Source organism: Eleutherodactylus coqui, chromosome 3, assembly GCF_035609145.1.
Source record: "Eleutherodactylus coqui strain aEleCoq1 chromosome 3, aEleCoq1.hap1, whole genome shotgun sequence".
In the NCBI taxonomy this organism is placed as follows: domain Eukaryota; kingdom Metazoa; phylum Chordata; class Amphibia; order Anura; family Eleutherodactylidae; genus Eleutherodactylus; species Eleutherodactylus coqui.
This window is the reverse complement of record NC_089839.1, coordinates 318,366,311-318,394,075: the sequence shown is the minus strand read 5'-3', so window position 1 is coordinate 318,394,075 and position 27,765 is coordinate 318,366,311. Positions and strand designations below refer to the sequence as shown.

The 27,765-nt window shown below is 42.3% G+C and overlaps 1 protein-coding gene across 9 annotated transcripts in view; it reads right to left on the bottom strand.

The window, feature by feature from the left end:
- Positions 1–27,765, bottom strand: part of LOC136622054 (vitamin D3 hydroxylase-associated protein-like) — a 102,811-nt gene that overhangs the window by 15,049 nt on the left and 59,997 nt on the right. For all 9 annotated transcript variants that reach the window (XM_066598056.1, XM_066598048.1, XM_066598057.1 and 6 more), the window contains exons 4-5: positions 4,403–4,536; positions 4,009–4,215 (exon numbers count right to left, since the gene is read on the bottom strand). In XM_066598056.1, the coding sequence (XP_066454153.1) occupies positions 4,009–4,215; positions 4,403–4,536 (341 nt within the window). The remainder of the gene's footprint in view (positions 1–4,008; positions 4,216–4,402; positions 4,537–27,765) is intronic.

Genomic DNA, 27,765 nt, shown 5'->3' with positions numbered 1-27,765 from the left:
TCTCTTGCTGGGAACAATCACATTTTGCTCTACTGGCGACATGGTACCATATCTTTGTTTCATTATACCTAAATGAGGAAGAGTAAGAACAGGAGGAAGAGCGAGTGCAGGAGGAAGAGCAAATGGAAGAGCGAGTGTAGGAGGAGTAGGGGCGAGCGGAGGAGAAAGAGCGAGTGGAAGATGAAGAGCAAGGAGAGGAGAAAGCAAGAGCAGAGGAGCATAGGGACGGGTGAAAGAGGAGAAAAGTGAGCCAATGAGGAAACGTGAATGGATGAGGAGTAGGAAGAGCAAGAGGAGGAAAAGAAGCAAGTGGAGGAAAAGCAAGATGGAGAGCAAGCAGAGGAGGAAGAAAGAGTCAAGGAGGATAGGGAAAAGTGGAGGAGGGAGATGAGCAGAGGATACACAGGGTGATGAGCAAGCAGAGGAGGACGAAGAGCAAGCAGAGGACATACAGGAGGAAGAGCAAGCAGATTACATGCAGGAGGAAGTGAGCAGAGGTGGAAAAGTGAGTGGAGGAGAAAGAGCAAGTGGAGGAGGAGCAAGAGCATAAGGAAAAGGAAGAGGGAGCGGAAAAAGAAGAAGGGGGGAAGGGCAAACAGAAGGACGAGCGAACAGAGGAGGAGAAACAGCAAGTGTAGGAGGAGAAAGAGCAAGTGGAGGAGGAGAAAAAGTGTGTGTAGGAGGAGCAAGAGCGAGTGGAGGACACTCAGGAGGAAGACAAGCAGAGGAAGAGTGAGTGGAGTAGGTAAAGAACGCATGCAGAGAAGGAGGAAGAGCAAGGGAAGAGGAGAAAGAACAGGTGGAGGAGGAAGAGCGAGCGGAAGAGGAGAAGGAAGAGCGAGCGGAAGAGGAGAAGGAAGAGTGAGCAGAAAAGAAAAAGCGTACAGAAGAGGAGGAGAAAGAAGAGTAAAGGGAAGAATGCGTGGAGAAGCCAGAGAGGGAATAGCAAGCAGAAGAGCCGAAAGGGAACGTGAGCAGAGGCACCACAGGGGAAAGAACAAGCAGAGGAGGAAGAGCATGAAGAGGAGAATGGGAAGAGCAAGTGGAAGAGGAGGAAGAGCATGAAGAGGCGAAGGAGGAAGAGCGAGTGGAAGAGGAAAAAGGGCATGAAGAGGAGAAGAAGGAAAAGCAAGTGGAAGAGTTTGGAAGAGCATGAAGAGGAGAAGGAGGAAGAGCGAGCGGCAGAGAGGGAGAAAGAGCGAGCGGCAGAGAGGGAGAAAGAGCGAGCGGCAGAGAGGGAGAAAGAGCGAGCGGCAAAGAGGGAGAAAGAGCGAGCGGCAAAGAGGGAGAAAGAGCGAGCGGCAGAGAGGGAGAAAGAGCGAGCGGCAGAGAGGGAGAAAGAGCGAGCGGCAGAGAGGGAGAAAGAGCGAGCGGCAGAGAGGGAGAAAGAGCGAGCGGCAGAGAGGGAGAAAGAGCGAGCGGCAGAGAGGGAGAAAGAGCGAGCGGCAGAGAGGGAGAAAGAGCGAGCGGCAGAGAGGGAGAAAGAGCGAGCGGCAGAGAGGGAGAAAGAGCGAGCGGCAGAGAGGGAGAAAGAGCGAGCGGCAGAGAGGGAGAAAGAGCGAGCGGCAGAGAGGGAGAAAGAGCGAGCGGCAGAGAGGGAGAAAGAGCGAGCGGCAGAGAGGGAGAAAGAGCGAGCGGCAGAGAGGGAGAAAGAGCGAGCGGCAGAGAGGGAGAAAGAGCGAGCGGCAGAGAGGGAGAAAGAGCGAGAGGAGGAACAAAATGAGCACTATCTATATATATAAAGGTGAAAGTTCTCACTGACTGACTTGCCACTAATTCTCTAACTTTCCGGTGTCTTACAAACATTAAATTTGGCACGACCATTCTTTACATCCTAAAAGGAATAGTACAGGGCTCACAACTTCAATATTCAAGTGGAGTTTTGTATGGGGCAGAGTATTAAGGCAGCAGAAATACAGTGCTAAACTCTTGCTCACAACCTGAAGGTTGCAGGTTCAATCCCTGTGTTCAGGTAGCCGTCTCAGGGTTGACTCAGCCTTCCATCCTTCCGAGGTCAGTAAAATGAGCATGAAGCTTGTTGGGGAGTGGGGGGTAAGAAATAAATTTCCCAAAAGCGCTGCGGAATGAGTTGGTGCAATACAAATAAGATTTTTTTTTCTCAGAAACCATAACGCCTATGGAAATTAGTTGTATAATGAGGAGAATCTACCTCACCTCTTGTGTATATACTAAGGAGAATCTACCTCATCTCTGTGTATATACTGCGGAGAATCTACCTCACCTCTGTGTGTATATACTGCGGAGAATCTACCTCACCTCTCTGTGTATATACTGAGGAAAATCTACCTCACCTCTGTGTGTGTATACTGAGGAGAATCTACCTCACCTCTATGTGTATATACTGAGGAGAATCTACCTCGCCTCTGTGTGTATATACTGAGGAGAATCTACCTCACCTCTGTGTATATACTGAGGAGAATCTACCTCACCTCTATATGTATATACTGAGGAGAATCTAAGTGACCTCTGTGTGTATATACTGAGGAGAATCTACCTCACCTCTGTGTATATACTGAGGAGAATCTACCTCCCCTCTATGTGTATATACTGAGGAGAATCTACCTCACCTCTATATGTATATACTGAGGAGAATCTAAGTGACCTCTGTGTGTATATACTGAGGAGAATCTACCTCCCCTCTATGTGTATATACTGAGGAGAATCTACCTCACCTCTGTGTGTATATACTGAGGAGAATCTACCTCCCCTCTATGTGTATATACTGAGGAGAATCTACCTCGCCTTTATCTATATATACTGAGGAGAATCTACCTCCCCTCTATGTGCATATACTGAGGAGAATCTACCTCCCCTCTATATGTATATACTGAGGAGAATCTACCTCACCTCTGTGTATACACTGAGGAGAATCTACCTCCCCTCTATGTGTATATACTGAGGAGAATCTACCTCATCTCTGTGTATATACTGCGGAGAATCTACCTCACCTCTCTGTGTATATACTGAGGAAAATCTATCTCACCTCTGTGTGTATATACTGAGGAGAATCTACCTCGCCTCTGTGTGTATATACTGAGGAGAATCTACCTCACCTCTGTGTATATACTGAGGAGAATCTACCTCCCCTCTATGTGTATATACTGAGGAGAATCTACCTCACCTCTGTGTATATACTGAGGAGAATCTACCTCACCTCTGTGTGTATATACTGAGGAGAATCTACCTCACCTCTGTGTGTATATACTGAGGAGAATCTACCTCACCTCTGTGTGTATATACTGAGGAGAATCTACCTCACCTCTGTGTATATACTGAGGAGAATCTACCTCACCTCTGTGTATATACTGAGGAGAATCTACCTCACCTCTATGTGTATATACTGAGGAGAATCTACCTCCCCTCTATGTGTATATACTGAGGAGAACCTACCTCACCTCTATGTGTATATACTGAGGAGAACCTACCTCACCTCTATGTGTATATACTGAGGAGAATCTACCTCACCTCTATGTGTATATACTGAGGAGAATCTACCTCACCTCTATGTGTATATACTGAGGAGAATCTACCTCACCTCTATGTGTATATACTGAGGAGAATCTACCTCACCTCTATGTGTATATACTGAGGAGAATCTACCTCACCTCTATGTGTATATACTGAGGAGAATCTACCTCCCCTCTATATGTATATACTGAGGAGAATCTAAGTGACCTCTGTGTGTATATACTAAAAGCCTATAAAGTATATGCAGTCTGAAGAGAATCTAACGCTCCTCTGTTTGTGTACAGATTTTATTCCTCGGTTCCCCTGAAGTAACCATGACTCCATAACATTTTCTGTGCGAACAATGGATAAACGCCTGTAGCAAATTACTTGGGTGAGCCGGGTATATCAGCGAGTAGTAATGATATAATAGTAATGCCTCTTCTCTCATACCGCAGTAGGGGAGTCACAAGTTGTTGGGGATCGGGAGGCAGCGATAGCAGTCCTCATGACTACTTCCTAGTCAGCTCCACTACTTACCTCAGTCTGTCTCCAGAAGGCCTCAGTCCGCATATCCCACAGAAGCTGGATGGTACCCGTATACTTCCCAGGACATCAGTTCCCACAGCAAGAAGAGCTCCACCTCCTGCGATCAGAGCCCCATCTCCACCACTGGAGCCTCCTGGGGTCTTTTTATGGTTGTGGGGGTTCAGGGTCTGTCCGTAGATGGAGTTACTGCAGTCAAAGCTATAAGAGAAGACAGACGGTGATCGCCATGACACATACAACCATGGAATACATAGTATTCAAGCCAATGTTCTGCAGCCCAAGAGCTAACAGGAAACCAGTAAAACTGTGACTGCAGCTCTGGTGGTGACTGGAGTATGAGCTATTATCACAAGCAGCAGAGTGGTGCTCTAGCTAGACCTCTTACTTTATCAGGGACTGTGGGATGTTAGTCTTCACAAAGGGAATGGCGCCCTGTTTCTTCAGGACCTGGACCAGAGCGCTGTCCTCCGCTTCCACCACCCCCAGGAAGTGCACCAGACCGCAGTTTGAGTTGTGTCCCTGCAGCAAGACGACAACTTGATTATAGTGGATCAAAAAAAAAGATGTGAAGACGTGTCCCCTCCTCCATCCCACCAAAAAGATCTGCTAAATGGTGCCGTCCCGACTCGCACAATCGCTGCACCATGAATAATGGGGAGCCCTTCTATGGATACCACATGCCGACTTATTAATGCCACTTTGGGCAATTTAGGGCTCTATTTGAGCACTATACAATCTGTGGGTAATATATATATTACTACGAGCTGATATACCCGGTGTCACACGAGGAAATTTGCTACCGATGTTTACATGTTGTTCCCATTGAAAATGTTATGGAGTCATGGTTATTTCAGAGGAAATCCTTACAAGATGTGTTGAATCAGCACTCCAGGGGTTAATTATTGTCCAGCTTGACAAAGATCCTGTGTGTGTAGGATCGAAACGTTGCAGCCATGTTTTTACCATTGAGGAATAAAGTGCTGTTTCATTCATAATTAACCCCTGGAGTGCTGATTCAACACATCTTGTAAGGATTTCCTGCTTCTTCCGGTCTTTGGGTCCAGACCTTGGCTGTGGATCGTGCACCCTGCAAGCCTGGAAGTGCTACAGTATATTGATTGGAAGTGCTGTTCCCCTTCTCATCTCTTTCGGTTATTTCAGAGGAATCAAGGAATAAAATCTGTACACATAGAGGAGTGTTAGATTCTCCTCAGGCTTCATGTACCGATGTCCTTCTGTAGACATGGGCTCCTCCCAAAGAACTCTCAAAAGAAATGAAGTAGATTCCCCTAAGAATATACACAGAGAGGTGAGGTAGATTCTCCTCAGTATATACACACAGAGGGGAGGTAGATTCTCCTCAGTATATACACATAGAGGTGGGGTAGATTCTCCTCAGTATATACACATAGAAGTGAGGTAGATTCTCCTCAGTATATACACATAGAGGGGAGGTGGATTCTCCTTAGTATATACACATAGAGGTGAGGTAGATTCTCCTCAGTATATACACACAGAGGGGAGGTAGATTCTCCTCAGTATATACACACAGAGGGGAGGTAGATTCTCCTCAGTATATACACATAGAGGTGAGGTAGATTCTCCTTAGTATATACACAGAGAGGTGAGAAAGATTCTCCTCAGTATATACACACAGAGGGGAGGTAGATTCTCCTCAGTATATACACATAGAGGTGAGGTAGATTCTCCTCAGTATATACACATAGAGGGGAGGTAGATTCTCCTCAGTATATACACATAGAGGGGAGGTAGATTCTCCTCAGTATATACACATAGAAGTGAGGTAGATGCTCCTCAGTATATACACAGAGAGGTGAGGTAGATTCTCCTCAGTATATACACACAGAGGTGAGGTAGATTCTCCTCAGTGTATACACATAGTACTGAGGTCGATTTTCCTCAGTATATACACATGGAGGGGAGGTAGTTTCTTCTCAGTATATACACATAGAGAGGAGCTAGATTCACCTGGGTATATATACAGAGAGGTGAGGTAGATTCCCCTCAGTATATACACATAGAGGTGAGGTAGATTCTCCTCAGTGTATACACATAGAGGTGCGGTAGATTCTCCTCAGTATATACACATAGAGGTGAGGTAGATTCTCCTCAGTATATACACATAGAGGGGAGGTAGATTCTCCTCAGTATATACACATAGAGCTGAGGTAGATTCTCCTCAGTATATACACATAGAGGTGAGGTAGATTCTCCTCAGTATATACACATAGAGGTGAGGTAGTTTCTCCTCAGTATATACACCTAGAGGTGAGGTAGTTTCTCCTCAGTATATACACCTAGAGGTGAGGTAGATTCTCCGCAGTATATACACATAGAGGGGAGGTAGAGTCTGCTCACTATATACACAGAAGTGAGGTAGATTCTTCTCAGTATATACACATAGAGGTGAGGTAGATTCTCCTCAGTATATACACATAGAGGGGGGGGGTAGTTTCTCCTCAGTATATACACATTAAGGGGAGGGAGATTCCCCTCACTATATACACAGAGAGGTGAGGTAGACTCTCCTCAGTATAAACACCTAGAGGTGAGGTAGATTCTCCTCAGTATATACACCTAGAAGTGAGGTAGATTCTCCTCAGTATAAACACCTAGAGGTGAGGTAGATTCTCCTCAGTATATACACCTAGAGGTGAGGTAGATTATCCGCAGTATATACACATAGAGGGGAGGTAGATTCTCCTCAGTATATACACCTACAGCTGAGGTAGATTCTCCTCAGTATATACACAGAGAGGTGAGGTAGATTCTCCTCAGTATATACACATAGAGGGGAGGTAGATTCTGCTCAGTATATACACACAGAGGGGAGGTAGATTCCCCTCAGTATATACACATAGAGGTGAGGTAGATTCCCCTCAGTATATACACAGAGAGGTGAGGTAGATTCTCCTCAGTATATACACATAGAGGTGGGGTAGATTCTCCTCAGTATATACACATAGAGGTGAGGTAGATTCTCCTCAGTATATACACATAGAGGGGAGGTGGATTCTCCTCAGTATATACACATGGAGGTGAGGTAGATTCTCCTCAGTATAAACACACACAGAGGTGAGGTAGATTCTCCTCAGTATATACACACACAGAGGTGAGGTAGATTCTCCTCAGTATATATACATAGAGGGGAGGTAGATTCTCCTCAGTATAAACACACAGAGGTGAGGTAGATGCTCCTCAGTGTATACATAGAGAGGTGAGAAAGATTCTCCTCAGTATATACACATAGAGTTGAGGTACAATCTCCTCAGTATATACACATAGTGGTGAGGTAGATTCTCCTCAGTATATACACATAGAGGTGGGGTAGATTCTCCTCAGTATATACACATAGAGGTGAGGTAGATGCTCCTCAGTATATACACATAGAAGTGAGGTAGATGCTCCTCAGTATATACACAGAGAGGTGAGGTAGATTCGCCTCAGTATATACACACAGAGGTGAGGTAGATTCTCCTCAGTGTATACACATAGTACTGAGTTCGATTTTCCTCAGTATATACACATGGAGGGGAGGTAGTTTCTTCTCAGTATATACACATAGAGGGGAGCTAGATTCCCCTGGGTATATACACAGAGAGGTGAGGTAGATTCCCCTCAGTATATACACATAGAGGTGAGGTAGATTCTCCTCAGTATATACACACAGAGGTGAGGTAGATTCTCCTCAGTGTATACACATAGAGGTGAGGTAGATTCTCCTCAGTATATACACATAGAGGTGAGGTAGATTCTCCTCAGTATATACACATAGGGGTGAGGTAGATTCTCCTCAGTATATACACATAGAGGTGAGGTAGATTCTCCTCAGTATATACACATAGAGTTGAGGTAGTTTCTCCTCAGTATATACACCTAGAGGTGAGGTAGATTCTCCGCAGTATATACACATAGAGGGGAGGTAGAGTCTGCTCACTATATACACAGAAGTGAGGTAGATTCTTCTCAGTATATACACAGAGAGGTGAGGTAGATTCTCCTCAGTGTATACACATAGAGGTGAGGTAGATTCTCCTCAGTATATACACCTAGAGGTGAGGTAGATTATCCGCAGTATATACACCTAGAGGTGAGGTAGATTCTCCTCAGTATAAACACCTAGAGGTGAGGTAGATTCTCCTCAGTATATACACCTAGAGGTGAGGTAGATTATCCGCAGTATATACACATAGAGGTGGGGGGTAGTTTCTCCTCAGTATATACACATTAAGGGGAGGGTGATTCCCCTCACTATATACACAGAGAGGTGAGGTAGATTCTCCTCAGTATAAACACCTAGAGGTGAGGTAGATTCTCCTCAGTATATACACCTAGAAGTGAGGTAGATTCTCCTCAGTATATACACCTAGAAGTGAGGTAGATTCTCCTCAGTATAAACACCTAGAGGTGAGGTAGATTCTCCTCAGTATAAACACCTAGAGGTGAGGTAGATTCTCCTCAGTATATACACCTAGAGGTGAGGTAGATTATCCACAGTATATACACATAGAGGGGAGGTGGATTCTCCTCAGTATATACACATAGAGGGGAGCTAGATTCTCCTCAGTATATACACATAGAGGGGGGGGTAGTTTCTCCTCAGTATATACACATTAAGGGGAGGGAGATTCCCCTCACTATATACACAGAGAGGTGAGGTAGATTCTCCTCAGTATATACACCTAGAGGTGAGGTAGATTCTCCTCAGTATATACACATAGTGGTGAGGTAGATTCTCCTCAGTATATACACATAGAGGGGAGGCAGATTCTCCTCAGTATATACACACAGAGGGGAGGTAGATTCTCCTCAGTATATACACAGAGAGGTGAGGCAGATTCTCATCAGTATATACACATAGAGGGGAGGTAGATCCTCCTCAGTATATACACATAGAGAGGTGGTAGTTTCTGCTCAGTATATACACATAGAGGGGAGGTAGATTCTCCTCAGTATATACACACAGAGGGGAGGTAGATTCTCCTCAGTATATACACACAGAGATGAGGTAGATTCTCCTCAGTATATACACATAGAGAGGTGGTAGTTTCTGCTCAATATATACACACAGAGGTGAGGTAGATTCTCCTACGTATATACACACAGAGACGAGGTAGATTCCCTTCCGTATAAACACACAGAGCAGAGGTAGATTCTCCTCAGTATATAAACACAGAGGTGAGGTAGATTCTCCTCAGTATATACACATAGTGGTGAGGTAGATTCTCCCCAGTATATACACCTAGAGGTCAGGTAGAGTCTTCTCAGTATATACACATAGAGGTGAGGTAGATTCTCCTCAGTATATACACCTAGAGGTGAGGTAGATTATCCGCAGTGTATACACGTAAAGGGGAGGTAGATTCTGCTCAGTATATACACAGAAGTGAGGTAGATTCTCCTCAGTATATACACAGAGAGATGTGGTAGGTTCTCCTCAGGATATACACATAGAGGTGAGGTAGATCCTCCTCAGTATATACACACAGAGGAGAGGTAGATTCTCCTCAGTATATACACAGAGAGGTGAGGTAGATTCGCCTCAGTATATACACATAGAGGTGAGGTAGATTCTCCTCAGTATATACACATAGAGGTGAGGTACATTCTCCTCAGTATATACACATAGAGGTAAGGAAAATTCTCCTCAGTATATATACAGAGGTGAGGTAGATCCTCCTCAGTATATACATATAGATGTAAAAGTAGATTCTCCTCAATGTATACACGTTGAGGTAAGGAAGATTCTCAGCAGTATATACACATAGAAGTGAGGTAGGTTCTCCTCAGTTTATACACATAGAGGAGAGGTAGATTTTCCTCAGTATTTACACCTAGAGGTGAGGTAGATTCTCCTCAGTATATACACATAGAGGGGAGGTAGTTTCTCCTCAGTATATACACATAGAGGGGACGTAGATTCCCCTCCGTATATACACACAGAGGGGAGGTAGATTCTCCTCAGTATATACACAGAGAGGTGAGGCAGATTCTCATCAGTATATACACATAGAGGGGAGGTAGATCCTCCTCAGTATATACACATAGAGAGGTGGTAGTTTCTGCTCAGTATATACACATAGAGGGGAGGTAGATTCTCCTCAGTATATACAAAGAGGTGAGGTAGATTCTCCTCAGTATATACACACAGAGGGGAGGTAGATTCTCCTCAGTATATACACACAGAGATGAGGTAGATTCTCCTCAGTATATACACATAGAGAGGTGGTAGTTTCTGCTCAATATATACACACAGAGGTGAGGTAGATTCTCCTACGTATATACACACAGAGACGAGGTAGATTCCCTTCCGTATAAACACACAGAGCTGAGGTAGATTCTCCTCAGTATATAAACACAGAGGTGAGGTAGATTCTCCTCATTATATACACATAGAGGTGAGGTAGATGCTCCTGAGTATATACACCTAGAGGTGAGGTAGAGTCTTCTCAGTATATACACATAGAGGTGAGGTAGATTCTCCTCAGTATATACACCTAGAGGTGAGGTAGATTATCCGCAGTATATAGACGTAAAGGGGAGGTAGATTCTGCTCAGTGTATACACAGAAGTGAGGTAGATTCTCCTCAGTATATACACAGAGAGATGTGGTAGGTTCTCCTCAGGATATACACATAGAGGAGAGGTAGATTCTCCTCAGTATATACACAGAGAGGTGAGGTAGATGCTCCTGAGTATATACACATAGTGGTGAGGTAGATTCTCCTCAGTATATTAACACAGAGGAGAGGTAGATTCTCCTCAGTATATACACATGGAAGGGATGTAGTTTCTCCTCAGTATATACACATACAGGTGAGGTAGATTCTCCTTAGTATATACACATAGAGGCGAGGTAGATTCTCCTCAGTATATACACATAGAGGTGAGGTAGATTCTCCTCAGTATATACACATAGAGGTGAGGTAGATTCTCCTCAGTATATACACATAGAGTTAAGGTAGATTCTCCTCAGTATATAAACATAGAGGTGAGGTAGATTCTCCTAAGTATATACACATCGAGGTGAGGTAGATTCTCCTTAGTATATACACATAGAGGGGAGGTAGATTCTCCTCAGTATATACACATAGAGGTGAGGTAGATTCTCCTCAGTGTATACACATAGAGGCGAGGTAGATTCTCCTCAGTATATAAACATACAGGGGAGGTAGATTCTCCTTAGTATATACACATAGAGGGGAGGTAGATTCTCCTCAGTATATAAACATACAGGTGAGGTAGATTCTCCTTAGTATATACACAAAGAGGTGAGGTAGATTCTCCTCAGTATATACACACAGAGGTGAGGTAGATTCTCCTCAGTATATACACAGAGGTGAGGTAGATTCTCCTCAGTATATACACATAGAGGTGAGGTAGATTCTCCTCAGTATATACACACAGAGGAGAGGTAGATTCTCCTCAGTATATACACACAGAGGGGAGGTAGATTCTCCTCAGTATATACACATAGAGGTGAGGTAGATTCTCCTCAGTATATACACATAGAGGTGAGGTAGATTCTCCACAGAATATACACATAGATGGAAGGTAGATTCTCCTCAGTATATACACATAGAGGGGAGGTAGATTCTCCGCAGTATATACACATAGAGGTGAGGTAGATTCTCAGCAGTATATACACATACAGGTTAGGTACTGTAGGTTCTCCTCAGTATATACACATAGAGGTGAGGTAGATCCTCCTCACTATAAAAACAGAGAGGTGAGGTAGATTCTCCTCAGTATATACACATAGAGGTGAGGTAGATTCTCCTCTGTATATGCACATAGGGGGAGGTAGATTCTCCTCAGTAAATACACAGAGGGGAGGCAGATTCTCCTCAGTATATACACATAGAGGTGAGGTAGATTCTCCTCAGTATATACACATAGGGGGAGGTAGATTCTCCTCAGTAAATACACATAGGGGGAGGTAGATTCTCCTCAGTAAATACACATAGAGGTGAGGTAGATTCTCCTCTGTATATACCCATAGGGGTAGGTAGATTCTCCTCAGTGTATACACATAGAGGGGAGGCAGATTCTCCTCAGTATATACACATAGAGGTGAGGTAGATTCTCCTCAGTATATACACATAGAGGAGAGGTAGATTCTCCTCAGTATATACACATAGAGGGGAGGTAGATTCTCCTCAGTATATACACATAGAGGGGAGGTCGATTCTCCTCAGTATATACACATAGAGGTGAGGTCGATTCTCCTTAGTATATACACATAGAGATGAGGTAGATTTTCCTCAGTATATACACATAGAGGTGAGGCAGATTCTCCTAAGTATATACACATAGAGGTGAGGTAGATTCTCCTAAGTATATACACATAGAGGTGAGGTAGATTCTCCTCAGTATATACACAGAGGTGAGGAATATTCTCCTCAGTATATACACATAGAGGTGAGGTAGATTCTCCTTAGTATATACACATAGAGGTGAGGTATATTCTCCTCAGTATATACACATAGAGGGGAGGTATATTCTCCTCAGTATATACACATAGAGGGGAGGTAGATACTCCTCAGTATATACACATAGAGGTGAGGTAGATTCTCCTCAGTATATACACAATGGGGAGGTAGATTCTCCTCAGAATATACACATAGAGGTGAGGTAGATTCTCCTCAGTATATACACACAGAGGTGAGGTACATTCTCCTCAGTATATACACCGAGGTGAGGTAGATTCTCCTCAGTATATACACGTAGAGGTGAGGTAGATTCTCCTTAGTATATACACATAGAGGTGAGGTAGGTTCTCCTCAGTATATACACATAGAGGTGAGGTAGATCCTCCTCACTATAAAAACAGAGAGGTGAGGTAGATTCTCCTCAGTATATACACAGAGAGGTGAGGTAGATTCTCTTTAGTATGTACACATGGAGGTGAGGTAGATTCTTCTTAGTATATACACATAGAGGTCAGGTAGATTCTCCTCAGTATACACACATAGAGGTGAGGTAGATTCTCCTCAGTATATACACAGAGGTAAGGTAGATTCTCCTCAGTATATACACATAGAGGTGAGGTAGATTCTCCTCAGTATATACACAGAGGTAAGGTAGATTCTCCTCAGTATATACACATAGTAGTGAGGTAGATTCTCCTCAGTATATACACATAGAGGTGAGGTAGATTCTCCTCAGTATATACACAGAGAGGGGAGGTAGATTCTCCTCAGTATATACACATACAGAGGGGAGGTAGATTCTCCTCAGTATATACACATAGAGGAGAGGTAGATTCTCCTCAGTATATACACATATAGGGGAGGTAGATTCTCCTCAGTATATTCACATAGAGGGGAGGTAGATACTTCTCAGTATATACACAGAGGGGAGGTAGATACTTTTCAGTATATACACATAGAGGGGAGGTAGATTCTCTTCAGTATATACACCTAGAGGTGAGGTAGATTCTCCTCAGTATAAACACAGAGGTGAGGTAGATTCTCCTCAGTATATACACATAGCGGTGACGTAGATTCGCCTTAGTAAATACACATAGAGGTGAGTTAGATTCTCCTCAGTATATACACATAGAGGTGATGTAGATTCTCCTCAGTATATACATATGGATGGGAGGTAGATTCTCCTCAGTATATACACATAGAGGGGAGGTAGATTCTCCTCAGTATATACACATAAAGGGGAGGTAGATTCTCCTCAGTATATACACATAGAGGTGAGGTAAAATTCTCCTCAGTATATACACATAGAGGTGAGGTAGATTCTCCTCAGTATATACACATACAGGTTAGGTACTGTAGGTTCTCCTCAGTATATACACATAGAGGTGAGGTAGATCCTCCTCACTATAAAAACAGAGAGGTGAGGTAGATTCTCCTCTGTATACACACATAGGGGGAGGTAGATTCTCCTCAGTAAATACACAGAGGGGAGGCAGATTCTCCTCAGTATATACACATAGAGGTGAGGTAGATTCTCCTCAGTATATACACATAGAGGAGAGGTAGATTCTCCTCAGTATATACACATAGAGGGGAGGTAGATTCTCCTCAGTATATACACATAGAGGGGAGGTAGATTCTCCTCAGTATATACACATAGAGGGGAGGTAGATTCTCCTCTGTATATACACATAGGGGGAGGTAGATTCTCCTCAGTATATACACATAGAGGTGAGGTAGATTCTACTCAGTATATACACAGAGGTGAGGTAGATTCTCCTCAGTATATACACATAGAGGTGAGGTAGATTCTCCTCAGTATATACACAATGGGGAGGTAGATTCTCCTCAGTATATACACATAGAGGTGAGGTAGATTCTCCTCAGTATATACACACAGAGGTGAGGTACATTCTCCTCAGTATATACACCGAGGTGAGGTAGATTCTCCTCAGTATATACACGTAGAGGTGAGGTAGATTCTCCTTAGTATATACACATAGAGGTGAGGTAAGTTCTCCTCAGTATATACACATAGAGGTGAGGTAGATCCTCCTCACTATAAAAACAGAGAGGTGAGGTAGATTCTCCTCAGTATATACACAGAGAGGTGAGGTAGATTCTCTATAGTATGTACACATGGAGGTGAGGTAGATTCTTCTTAGTATATACACATAGAGGTCAGGTAGATTCTCCTCAGTATATACACATAGGGGGAGGAAGATTCTCCTCAGTATACACACATAGAGGTGAGGTAGATTCTCCGCAGTATATACACAGAGGTAAGGTAGATTCTCCTCAGTATATACACATAGAGGTGAGGTAGATTCTCCTCAGTATATACACATATAGGGGAGGTAGATTCTCCTCAGTATATTCACATACAGGGGAGGTAGATACTTCTCAGTATATACACAGAGGGGAGGTAGATACTTTTCAGTATATACACATAGAGGGGAGGTAGATTCTCTTCAGTATATACACATAGAGGGGAGGTAGATTCTCTTCAGTATATACACATAGAGGTGAGGTAGATTCTCCTCAGTATAAACACAGAGGTGAGGTAGATTCTCCTCAGTATATACACATAGCGGTGACGTAGATTCGCCTTAGTAAATACACATAGAAGTGAGTTAGATTCTCCTCAGTATATACACATAGAGGTGAGGAAGATTCTCCTCAGTATATACACATAGATGGGAGGTAGATTCTCCTCAGTATATACACATAGAGGGGAGGTAGATTCTCCTCAGTATATACACATAAAGGGGAGGTCGATTCTCCGCAGTATATACACATAGAGGTGAGGTAAATTCTCCTCTGTATATGCACATAGAGGTGAGGTAGATTCTCAGCAGTATATACACATACAGGTTAGGTACTGTAGGTTCTCCTCAGTATATACACATAGAGGTGAGGTAGATCCTCCTCACTATAAAAACAGAGAGGTGAGGTAGATTCTCCTCAGTATATACACATAGAGGTGAGGTAGATTCTCCTCAGTATATACACATAGGGGGAGGTAGATTCTCCTCAGTATATACACATAGGGGGAGGTAGATTCTCCTCAGTAAATACACATAGAGGTGAGGTAGATTCTCCTCTGTATATACCCATAGGGGTAGGTAGATTCTCCTCAGTATATACACATAGAGGGGAGGCAGATTCTCCTCAGTATATACACATAGAGGTGAGGTAGATTCTCCTCAGTATATACACATAGAGGGGAGGTAGATTCTCCTCTGTATATACACATAGGGGGAGGTAGATTCTCCTCAGTAAATACACATAGAGGGGAGGCAGATTCTCCTCAGTAAATACACATAGAGGTGAGGTAGATTCTCCTCAGTATATACACAGAGGTGAGGTAGATTCTCCTCAGTATATACACAGAGGTGAGGTAGATTCTCCTCAGTATATACACATAGAGGTAAGTTAGATTCTCCTCAGTATATACACATAGAGGAGATGTAGACTCTCCTCAGTATAAACACATAGAGGGGAGATAGATACTGCTCAGTATATACACATAGAGGGGAGGTAGATTCTCCTCAGTATATACACAGAGGTGAGGTAGATTCTCCTCAGTATATACACATAGAGGGGAGGTAGATTCTCCTCAGTATATACACATAGAGGTGAGGTAGATTCTCCTCAGTATATACACAATGGGGAGGTAGATTCTCCTCAGTATATACACAGAGGGGAGGTAGATACTTTTCAGTATATACACATAGAGGGGAGGTAGATTCTCCTCAGTATATACACATAGAGGTGAGGTACATTCTCCTCAGTATATACACATAGAGGTGAGGTAGATTCTCCTCAGCATATACACACAGAGGTGAGGTAGATTCTCCTCTGTATATACACAAAGGGGAGGTAGATTCTCCTCAGTATATACACATGGAGGTGAGGTAGATTCTCCTCAGCATATACACACAGAGGTGAGGTACATTCTCCTCAGTATAAACACAGAGGTGAGGTAGATTCTCCTCAGTATATACACGTAGAGGTGAGGTAGATTCTCCTCAGTATATACACGAAGAGGTGAGGCAGATTCTCCTTAGTATATACACATTGAGGGGAGGTAGATTCTCCTCAGTATATACACACAGAGGTGAGGTAGATTCTCCTCAGTATATACACACAGAGGTGAGGTACATTCTCCTCAGTATATACACCGAGGTGAGGTAGATTCTCCTCAGTATATACACGTAGAGGTGAGGTAGATTCTCCTTAGTATATACACATAGAGGTGAGGCAGATTATCCTCAGTATACACACATAGAGGTGAGGTAGATTCTCCTCACTATAAAAACAGAGAGGTGAGGTAGATTCTCCTCAGTATATACACAGAGAGGTGAGGTAGATTCTCATTAGTATGTACACATGGAGGTGAGGTAGATTCTTCTTAGTATATACACATAGAGGTCAGGTAGATTCTCCTCAGTATATACACATAGGGGGAGAAAGATTCTCCTCAGTATATACACATAGAGGGGAGGCAGATTCTCCTCAGTATACACACATAGAGGTGAGGTAGATTCTCCTCAGTATATACACAGAGGTAAGGTAGATTCTCCTCAGTATATACACATAGAGGTGAGGTAGATTCTCCTCAGTATATACACAGAGGTAAGGTAGATTCTCCTCAGTATATACACAGAGGTAAGGTAGATTCTCCTCAGTATATACACATAGTGGTGAGGTAGATTCTCCTCAGTATATACACATAGAGGTGAGGTAGATTCTCCTCAGTATATACACAGAGAGGGGAGGTAGATTCTCCTCAGTATATACACATACAGAGGGGAGGTAGATTCTCCTCAGTATATACACATAGAGGAGAGGTAGATTCTCCTCAGTATATACACATATAGGGGAGGTAGATTCTCCTCAGTATAATCACATAGAGGGGAGGTAGATACTTCTCAGTATATACACAGAGGGGAGGTAGATACTTTTCAGTATATACACATAGAGGGGAGGTAGATTCTCTTCAGTATATACACATAGAGGTGAGGTACATTCTCCTCAGTATATACACATAGAGGTGAGGTAGATTCTCCTCTGTATATACACAAACGGGAGGTAGATTCTCCTCAGTATATACACATAGAGGTGAGGTAGATTCTCCTCAGCATATACACACAGAGGTGAGGTAGATTCTCCTCTGTATATACACAAAGGGGAGGTAGATTCTTCTCAGTATATACACATAGAGGTGAGGTAGATTCTCCTCAGCATATACACACAGAGGTAAGGTACATTCTCCTCAGTATAAACACAGAGGTGAGGTAGATTCTCCTCAGTATATACACGTAGAGGTGAGGTAGATTCTCCTCAGTATATACACGTAGAGGTGAGGCAGATTCTCCTTAGTATATACACATTGAGGGGAGGTAGATTCTCCTCAGTATATACACGTAGAGGTGAGGTAGATTCTCCTCAGTATATACACGTAGAGGTGAGGTAGATTCTCCTCAGTATATACACGTAGAGGTGAGGCAGATTCTCCTTAGTATATACACACAGAGGTGAGGTAGATTCTAATCACTATAAAAACAGGGAGGTGAAGTAGATTCTCCTCAACAAATACATATAGAGGTGACGTAAATTCTCCTCAGAATATACACAGAGGTGAGGTAGATCCTCCTCAGTATATACATATAGAGGTGAGCTAGATTCTCCTCAGTGTATACACGTTGAGGTGAGGTAGATTCTCAGCAGTATATACACAAAGAGGTAAGGTAGGTTCTCCTCAGTGTATACACATAGAGGTGAGGTAGATCCTCCTCACTATAAAAACAGAGAGGTGAGGTAGATTCTCCTCAGTATATACACAGAGAGGTGAGGTAGATTCTCCTCAGTATATACACGTAGAGGTGAGGTAGATTCTCCTTAGTATATACACGTAGAGGTGAGGTAGATTCTCCTCAGTATATACACATAGAGGTGAGGTAGGTTCTCCTCAGTATATACACATAGAGGTGAGGTAGATTCTCCTCAGTATATACACATAGTGGTGTGGTAGATGCTCCTCAGTATATACACATAGAGGTGAGGTAGATTCTCCTCAGTATATACACATAGAGGTGAGGTAGGTTCTCCTCAGTATATACACATAGAGGTGAGGTAGATTCTCCTCAGTATATACACATAGAGGTGAGGTAGATGCTCCTCAGTATATACACATAGAGGTGAGGTAGATTCTCCTCAGTATGAACACATAGAGGGGAGGTAGATTCTCCTCAGTATATCCACAGAAGTGAGGTAGTTTCTCCTCAGTATATACATATAGAGGGGAGGCAGATTCTCCTCAGTATATACACAGAGGTGAGGTAGATTCTCCTCAGTATATACACATAGAGGTGATTTAGATTCTCCTCAGTATATACACATAGAGGTGAGGTAGATACTTTTCAGTATATACACACAGAGGGGAGGTAGATACTTTTCAGTATATACACATAAAGGTGAGGTAGATTCTCCTCAGTATATACACCCAGAGTTGATGGAGATTCGACTCAGTACGTACACATAGAGGGGAGGTAGTTTCTCCTCAGTATATACACATAGAGGTGAGGTAGATTCTCCTTAGTATATACACATAGAGGTGAGGTATATTCTCCTCAGTATATACACATAGAGGTGAGGTATATTCTCCTCATTATATACACATAGAGGTGAGGTAGATTCTTCTCAGTATATACACATAGAGGTGAGGTAGATTCTCCTCAGTATATAAACATGGAGGTGGGGTAGATTCTCCTCAGTATATACACATAGAGGTGAGGTAGATTCTCCTCAGTATATACACATAGAGGTGAGGTAGATTCTCCTTAGTATATACACATACAGGCAAGGTAGATTCTCCTCAGTATATACACATAGAGGGGAGGTAGATTCTCCTCAGTATATAAACATAGAGGGGAGGTAGATTCTCCTCAGTATATAAACATACAGGGGAGGTAGATTCTCCTTAGTATATACACATAGAGGTGAGGTAGATTCTCCTCAGTATATACACATAGAGGTGAGGTAGATTCTCCTCAGTATAAACACAGAGGTGAGGTAGATTCTCCTCAGTATATACACATAGCGGTGACGTAGATTCTCCTTAGTATATACACATAGAGGTGAGTTAGATTCTCCTCAGTATATACATATAGATGGGAGGTAGATTCTCCTCAGTATATACACATAGATGGGAGGTAGATTCTCCTCAGTATATGCACATAGAGGGGAGGTAGATTCTCCTCAGTATATACACATAGAGGGGAGGTAGATTCTCCTCAGTATATACACATAGAGGGGAGGTAGATTCTCTTTAGTATATACACATAGAGGTGAGGTAGATTCTCCTCAGTATATGCACAAAGGTGAGGTAGATTCTCTTCACTATAAAAACAGAGAGGTGAGGTAGATTCTCCTCAGTATATATACATAGAGGTGAGGTAAATTCTCCTCAGTATATACACAGAGGTGAGTTTGACTCTCCTTAGTATATACACATAGAGGGGAGCTAAATTCTCCTCAGTATATACACATAGAGGTGAGGCAGATTCTCCTCAGTATATAAACATAGAGGTGAGGTAGATTCTCCTTAATATATACACATAGAGGTGAGGTAGATTCTCCTTAGTATATACACATAGAGGTGAGGTAGATTCTCCTCAGTATATACACAGAGAGGTGAGGTAGTTTGTCCTCAGTATATACACATAGGGGGAGGTAGATTCCCCTGGGTATATACACAGAGAGGTGAAGTAGATTCCCCTCAGTATATACACACAGAGGTGAGGTAGATTCTCCTCAGTGTATACACATAGAGGTGAGGTAGATTCTCCTCAGTATATACACATAGAGGTGAGGTTGATTCTCCTCAGTATATACACACAGAGGGCAGGTAGATTCTCCTCAGTATAAACACATAGAGGTGAGGAAGATTCTCCTTAGTATATACACATAGGGGGAGGTAGATTCTCCTCAGTATATACACGTAGAGGTGAGGTAGAGTTTCCCCAGTATATACACATAGAGGTGAGGTAGATTCTCCTTACTATAAAAACAGAGAGGTGAAGTAGATTCTCCTCAGTATATATACAAAGAGGTGAGGTAAATTCTCCTCAGTATATACATATAAAAGGTGAGGTAGATTCTCCTCAGTATATACACATAGGGGTGAGGTAGATTCTCCTCAGTATATACACATAGAGGTGAGGTAGATTCTCCTCAGTATATACACATAGAGGTGAGGTAGATTCTCCTCAGTATATACACATAGAGGTGAGGTAGATTCTCAGCAGTATATACACATACAGGTTAGGTACTGTAGGTTCTCCTCAGTATATACACATAGAGGTGAGGTAGATCCTCCTTACTATAAAAACAGAGAGGTGAGGTAGATTCTCCTCAGTATATACACATAGAGGTGAGGTAGATTCTCCTCTGTATATACACATAGAGGTGAGGTAGATTCTCCTCAGTATAAACACAGAGATGAGGTAGATTCTCCTCAGTATATACACATAGAGGTGAGGTAGATTCTCCTCAGTATATACACATAGAGGAGAGGTAGATTCTCCTCAGTATATACACATAGAGGTGAGGTAGATTCTCCTCAGTATATACACAGAGGAGAGGTAGATTCTCCTCAGTATATACACACAGAGGGGAGGTAGATTCTCCTCAGTATATACACATAGAGGAGATGTAGATTCTCCTCAGCATAAACACATAGAGGGGAGATAGATACTCCTCAGTATATACACATAGAGGGGAGATAGATTTTCCCCAGTATATACACATAGAGGTGAGGTAGATTCTCCTTAGTATATACACATAGAGGTGAGGTAGATTTTCCTCAGTATATACACACAGAGGTGAGGTAGATTCTCCTAAGTATATACACATAGAGGTGAGGTAGATTCTCCTCAGTATATACACAGAGGTGAGGAATATTCTCCTCAGTATATACACATAGAGTTGAGGTAGATTCTCCTTAGTATATACACATAGAGGTGAGGTAGATTCTCCTCAGTATATACACATAGAGGGGAGGTAGATTCTCCTCAGTATATACACATAGAGGTGAGGTAGATTCTCCTCAGTATACACAATGGGGAGGTAGACTCTCCTCAGTATATACACACAGAGGTGAGGTACATTCTCCTCAGTATATACACAGAGGTGAGGTAGATTCTCCTCAGTATATACACGTAGAGGTGAGGTAGATTCTCCTCAGTATATACACGTAGAGGTGAGGTAGATTCTCCTCAGTATATACACGTAGAGGTGAGGTAGATTCTCCTTAGTATATACACATAGAGTTGAGGTAGGTTCTCCTCAGTATATACACATAGAGGTGAGGTAGATCCTCCTCACTATAAAAACAGAGAGGTGAGGTAGATTCTCCTCATTATATACACAGAGAGGTGAGGTAGATTCTGTTTAGTATGTACACATAGAGGTGAGGTAGATTCTCCTCAGTATATACACACAGAGGGGAGGTAGATTCTCCTCAGTATATACACATAGAGGTGAGGTAGATTCTCCTCTGTATATACACATAGGGGGAGGTAGATTCTCCTCAGTAAATACACATAGAGGGGAGGCAGATTCTCCTCAGTATATACACATAGAGGTGAGGTAGATTCTCCTCAGTATATACACAGAGGTGAGGTAGATTCTCTTCAGTATATACACAGAGGTGAGGTAGATTCTCCTCAGTATATACACATAGAGGTGAGGTAGATTCTCCTCAGTATCTATACATAGAGGAGATGTAGATTCTCCTCAGTATAAACACAGAGGGGAGATAGATACTCCTCAGTATATACACATAGAGGGGAGGTAGATTTTCCCCAGTATATACACATAGAGGTGAGGTAGATTCTCCTTAGTATATACACATAGAGGCGAGGTAGATTTTCCTCTGTATATACACACAAAGGTGAGGTAGATTCTCCTAAGTATATACACATAGAAGTGAGGTAGATTCTCCTCAGTATATACACCGAGGTGAGGAATATTCTCCTCGGTATATACACATAGAGGTGAGGTAGATTCTCCTTAGTATATACACATAGAGGTGAGCTATATTTTCCTCAGTATTTACACATAGAGGGGAGGTAGATTCTCCTCAGTATATACACGTAGAGGTGAGGTAGATTCTCCTCAGTATATACACATAGAGGTGAGGTAGATCCTCCTCACTATAAAAACAGAGAGCTGAGGTAGATTCTCCTCATTATATACACAGAGAGGTGAGGTAGATTCTGTTTAGTATGTACACATAGAGGTGAGGTAGATTCTCCTCAGTATATACACACAGAGGGGAGGTAGATTCTCCTCAGTATATACACATAGAGGAGATGTAGACTCTCCTCAGTATAAACACATAGAGGGGAGATAGATACTGCTCAGTATATACACATAGAGGGGAGGTAGATTCTCCTCAGTATATACACAGAGGTGAGGTAGATTCTCCTCAGTATATACACATAGAGGGGAGGTAGATTCTCCTCAGTATATACACATAGAGGTGAGGTAGATTCTCCTCAGTATATACACAATGGGGAGGTAGATTCTCCTCAGTATATACACAGAGGGGAGGTAGATACTTTTCAGTATATACACATAGAGGGGAGGTAGATTCTCTTCAGTATATACACATAGAGGTGAGGTACATTCTCCTCAGTATATACACATAGAGGTGAGGTAGATTCTCCTCAGCATATACACACAGAGGTGAGGTAGATTCTCCTCAGTATATACACGAAGAGGTGAGGCAGATTCTCCTCAGTATATACACATTGAGGGGAGGTAGATTCTCCTCAGTATATACACACAGAGGTGAGGTAGATTCTCCTCAGTATATACACACAGAGGTGAGGTACATTCTCCTCAGTATATACACCGAGGTGAGGTAGATTCTCCTCAGTATATACACGTAGAGGTGAGGTAGATTCTCCTTAGTATATACACATAGAGGTGAGGCAGATTCTCCTCAGTATACACACATAGAGGTGAGGTAGATTCTCCTCACTATAAAAACAGAGAGGTGAGGTAGATTCTCCTCAGTATATACACAGAGAGGTGAGGTAGATTCTCTTTAGTATGTACACATGGAGGTGAGGTAGATTCTTCTTAGTATATACACATAGAGGTCAGGTAGATTCTCCTCAGTATATACACATAGGGGGAGAAAGATTCTCCTCAGTACATACACATAGAGGGGAGGCAGATTCTCCTCAGTATACACACATAGAGGTGAGGTAGATTCTCCTCAGTATATACACAGAGGTAAGGTAGATTCTCCTCAGTATATACACATAGAGGTGAGGTAGATTCTCCTCAGTATATACACAGAGGTAAGGTAGTTTCTCCTCAGTATATACACATAGTGGTGAGGTAGATTCTCCTCAGTATATACACATAGAGGTGAGGTAGATTCTCCTCAGTATATACACAGAGAGGGGAGGTAGATTGTCCTCAGTATATACACATACAGAGGGGAGGTAGATTCTCCTCAGTATATACACATATAGGGGAGGTAGATTCTCCTCAGTATAATCACATAGAGGGGAGGTAGATACTTCTCAGTATATACACAGAGGGGAGGTAGATACTTTTCAGTATATACACATAGAGGGGAGGTAGATTCTCTTCAGTATATACACATAGAGGTGAGGTACATTCTCCTCAGTATATACACATAGAGGTGAGGTAGATTCTCCTCTGTATATACACAAACGGGAGGTAGATTCTCCTCAGTATATACACATAGAGGTGAGGTAGATTCTCCTCAGCATATACACACAGAGGTGAGGTAGATTCTCCTCTGTATATACACAAAGGGGAGGTAGATTCTCCTCAGTATATACACATAGAGGTGAGGTAGATTCTCCTCAGCATATACACACAGAGGTAAGGTACATTCTCCTCAGTATAAACACAGAGGTGAGGTAGATTCTCCTCAGTATATACACGTAGAGGTGAGGTAGATTCTCCTCAGTATATACACGTAGAGGTGAGGCAGATTCTCCTTAGTATATACACATTGAGGGGAGGTAGATTCTCCTCAGTATATACACACAGAGGTGAGGTAGATTCTAATCACTATAAAAACAGGGAGGTGAAGTAGATTCTCCTCAACAAATACATATAGAGGTGACGTAAATTCTCCTCAGAATATACACAGAGGTGAGGTAGATCCTCCTCAGTATATACATATAGAGGTGAGCTAGATTCTCCTCAGTGTATACACGTTGAGGTGAGGTAGATTCTCAGCAGTATATACACAAAGAGGTAAGGTAGGTTCTCCTCAGTGTATACACATAGAGGTGAGGTAGATCCTCCTCACTATAAAAACAGAGAGGTGAGGTAGATTCTCCTCAGTATATACACAGAGAGGTGAGGTAGATTCTCCTCAGTATATACACGTAGAGGTGAGGTAGATTCTCCTTAGTATATACACGTAGAGGTGAGGTAGATTCTCCTCAGTATATACACATAGAGGTGAGGTAGGTTCTCCTCAGTATATACACATAGAGGTGAGGTAGATTCTCCTCAGTATATACACATAGAGGTGAGGTAGATGCTCCTCAGTATATACACATAGAGGTGAGGTAGATTCTCCTCAGTATGAACACATAGAGGGGAGGTAGATTCTCCTCAGTATATCCACAGAAGTGAGGTAGTTTCTCCTCAGTATATACATATAGAGGGGAGGCAGATTCTCCTCAGTATATACACAGAGGTGAGGTAGATTCTCCTCAGTATATACACATAGAGGTGATTTAGATTCTCCTCAGTATATACACATAGAGGTGAGGTAGATACTTTTCAGTATATACACACAGAGGGGAGGTAGATACTTTTCAGTATATACACATAAAGGTGAGGTAGATTCTCCTCAGTATATACACCCAGAGTTGATGGAGATTCGACTCAGTACGTACACATAGAGGGGAGGTAGTTTCTCCTCAGTATATACACATAGAGGTGAGGTAGATTCTCCTTAGTATATACACATAGAGGTGAGGTATATTCTCCTCAGTATATACACATAGAGGTGAGGTATATTCTCCTCAGTATATACACATAGAGGTGAGGTAGATTCTTCTCAGTATATACACATAGAGGTGAGGTAGATTCTCCTCAGTATATAAACATGGAGGTGGGGTAGATTCTCCTCAGTATATACACATAGAGGTGAGGTAGATTCTCCTCAGTATATACACATAGAGGTGAGGTAGATTCTCCTTAGTATATACACATACAGGCACGGTAGATTCTCCTCAGTATATACACATAGAGGGGAGGTAGATTCTCCTCAGTATATAAACATACAGGGGAGGTAGATTCTCCTTAGTATATACACATAGAGGTGAGGTAAATTCTCCTCAGTATATACACATAGAGGTGAGGTAGATTCTCCTCAGTATAAACACAGAGGTGAGGTAGATTCTCCTCAGTATATACACATAGCGGTGACGTAGATTCTCCTTAGTATATACACATAGAGGTGAGTTAGATTCTCCTCAGTATATACATATAGATGGGAGGTAGATTCTCCTCAGTATATACACATAGATGGGAGGTAGATTCTCCTCAGTATATGCACATAGAGGGGAGGTAGATTCTCCTCAGTATATACACATAGAGGGGAGGTAGATTCTCCTCAGTATATACACATAGAGGGGAGGTAGATTCTCTTTAGTATATACACATAGAGGTGAGGAAGATTCTCCTCAGTATATGCACAAAGGTGAGGTAGATTCTCTTCACTATAAAAACAGAGAGGTGAGGTAGATTCTCCTCAGTATATATACATAGAGGTGAGGTAAATTCTCCTCAGTATATACACAGAGGTGAGTTTGACTCTCCTTAGTATATACACATAGAGGGGAGCTAAATTCTCCTCAGTATATACACATAGAGGTGAGGCAGATTCTCCTCAGTATATACACATAGAGGTGAGGTAGATTCTCCTTAATATATACACATAGAGGTGAGGTAGATTCTCCTTAGTATATACACATAGAGGTGAGGTAGATTCTCCTCAGTATATACACAGAGAGGTGAGGTAGTTTGTCCTCAGTATATACACATAGGGGGAGGTAGATTCCCCTGGGTATATACACAGAGAGGTGAAGTAGATTCCCCTCAGTATATACACACAGAGGTGAGGTAGATTCTCCTCAGTGTATACACATAGAGGTGAGGTAGATTCTCCTCAGTATATACACATAGAGGTGAGGTTGATTCTCCTCAGTATATACACACAGAGGGCAGGTAGATTCTCCTCAGTATAAACACATAGAGGTGAGGAAGATTCTCCTTAGTATATACACATAGGGGGAGGTAGATTCTCCTCAGTATATACACGTAGAGGTGAGATAGAGTTTCCCCAGTATATACACATAGAGGTGAGGTAGATTCTCCTTACTATAAAAACAGAGAGGTGAAGTAGATTCTCCTCAGTATATATACAAAGAGGTGAGGTAAATTCTCCTCAGTATATACATATAAAAGGTGAGGTAGATTCTCCTCAGTATATACACATAGGGGTGAGGTAGATTCTCCTCAGTATATACACATAGAGGTGAGGTAGATTCTCCTCAGTATATACACATAGAGGTGAGGTAGATTCTCCTCAGTATATACACATAGAGGTGAGGTAGATTCTCAGCAGTATATACACATACAGGTTAGGTACTGTAGGTTCTCCTCAGTATATACACATAGAGGTGAGGTAGATCCTCCTTACTATAAAAACAGAGAGGTGAGGTAGATTCTCCTCAGTATATACACATAGAGGTGAGGTAGATTCTCCTCTGTATATACACATAGAGGTGAGGTAGATTCTCCTCAGTATAAACACAGAGGTGAGGTAGATTCTCCTCAGTATATACACATAGAGGTGAGGTAGATTCTCCTCAGTATATACACATAGAGGAGAGGTAGATTCTCCTCAGTATATACACATAGAGGTGAGGTAGATTCTCCTCAGTATATACACATAGAGGAGAGGTAGATTCTCCTCAGTATATACACACAGACGGGAGGTAGATTCTCCTCAGTATATACACATAGAGGTGAGGTAGATTCTCCTCTGTATATACACATAGGGGGAGGTAGATTCTCCTCAGTAAATACACATAGAGGGAAGGCAGATTCTCCTCAGTATATACACATAGAGGTGAGGTAGATTCTCCTCAGTATATACACATAGAGGAGATGTAGATTCTCCTCAGTATAAACACATAGAGGGGAGATAGATACT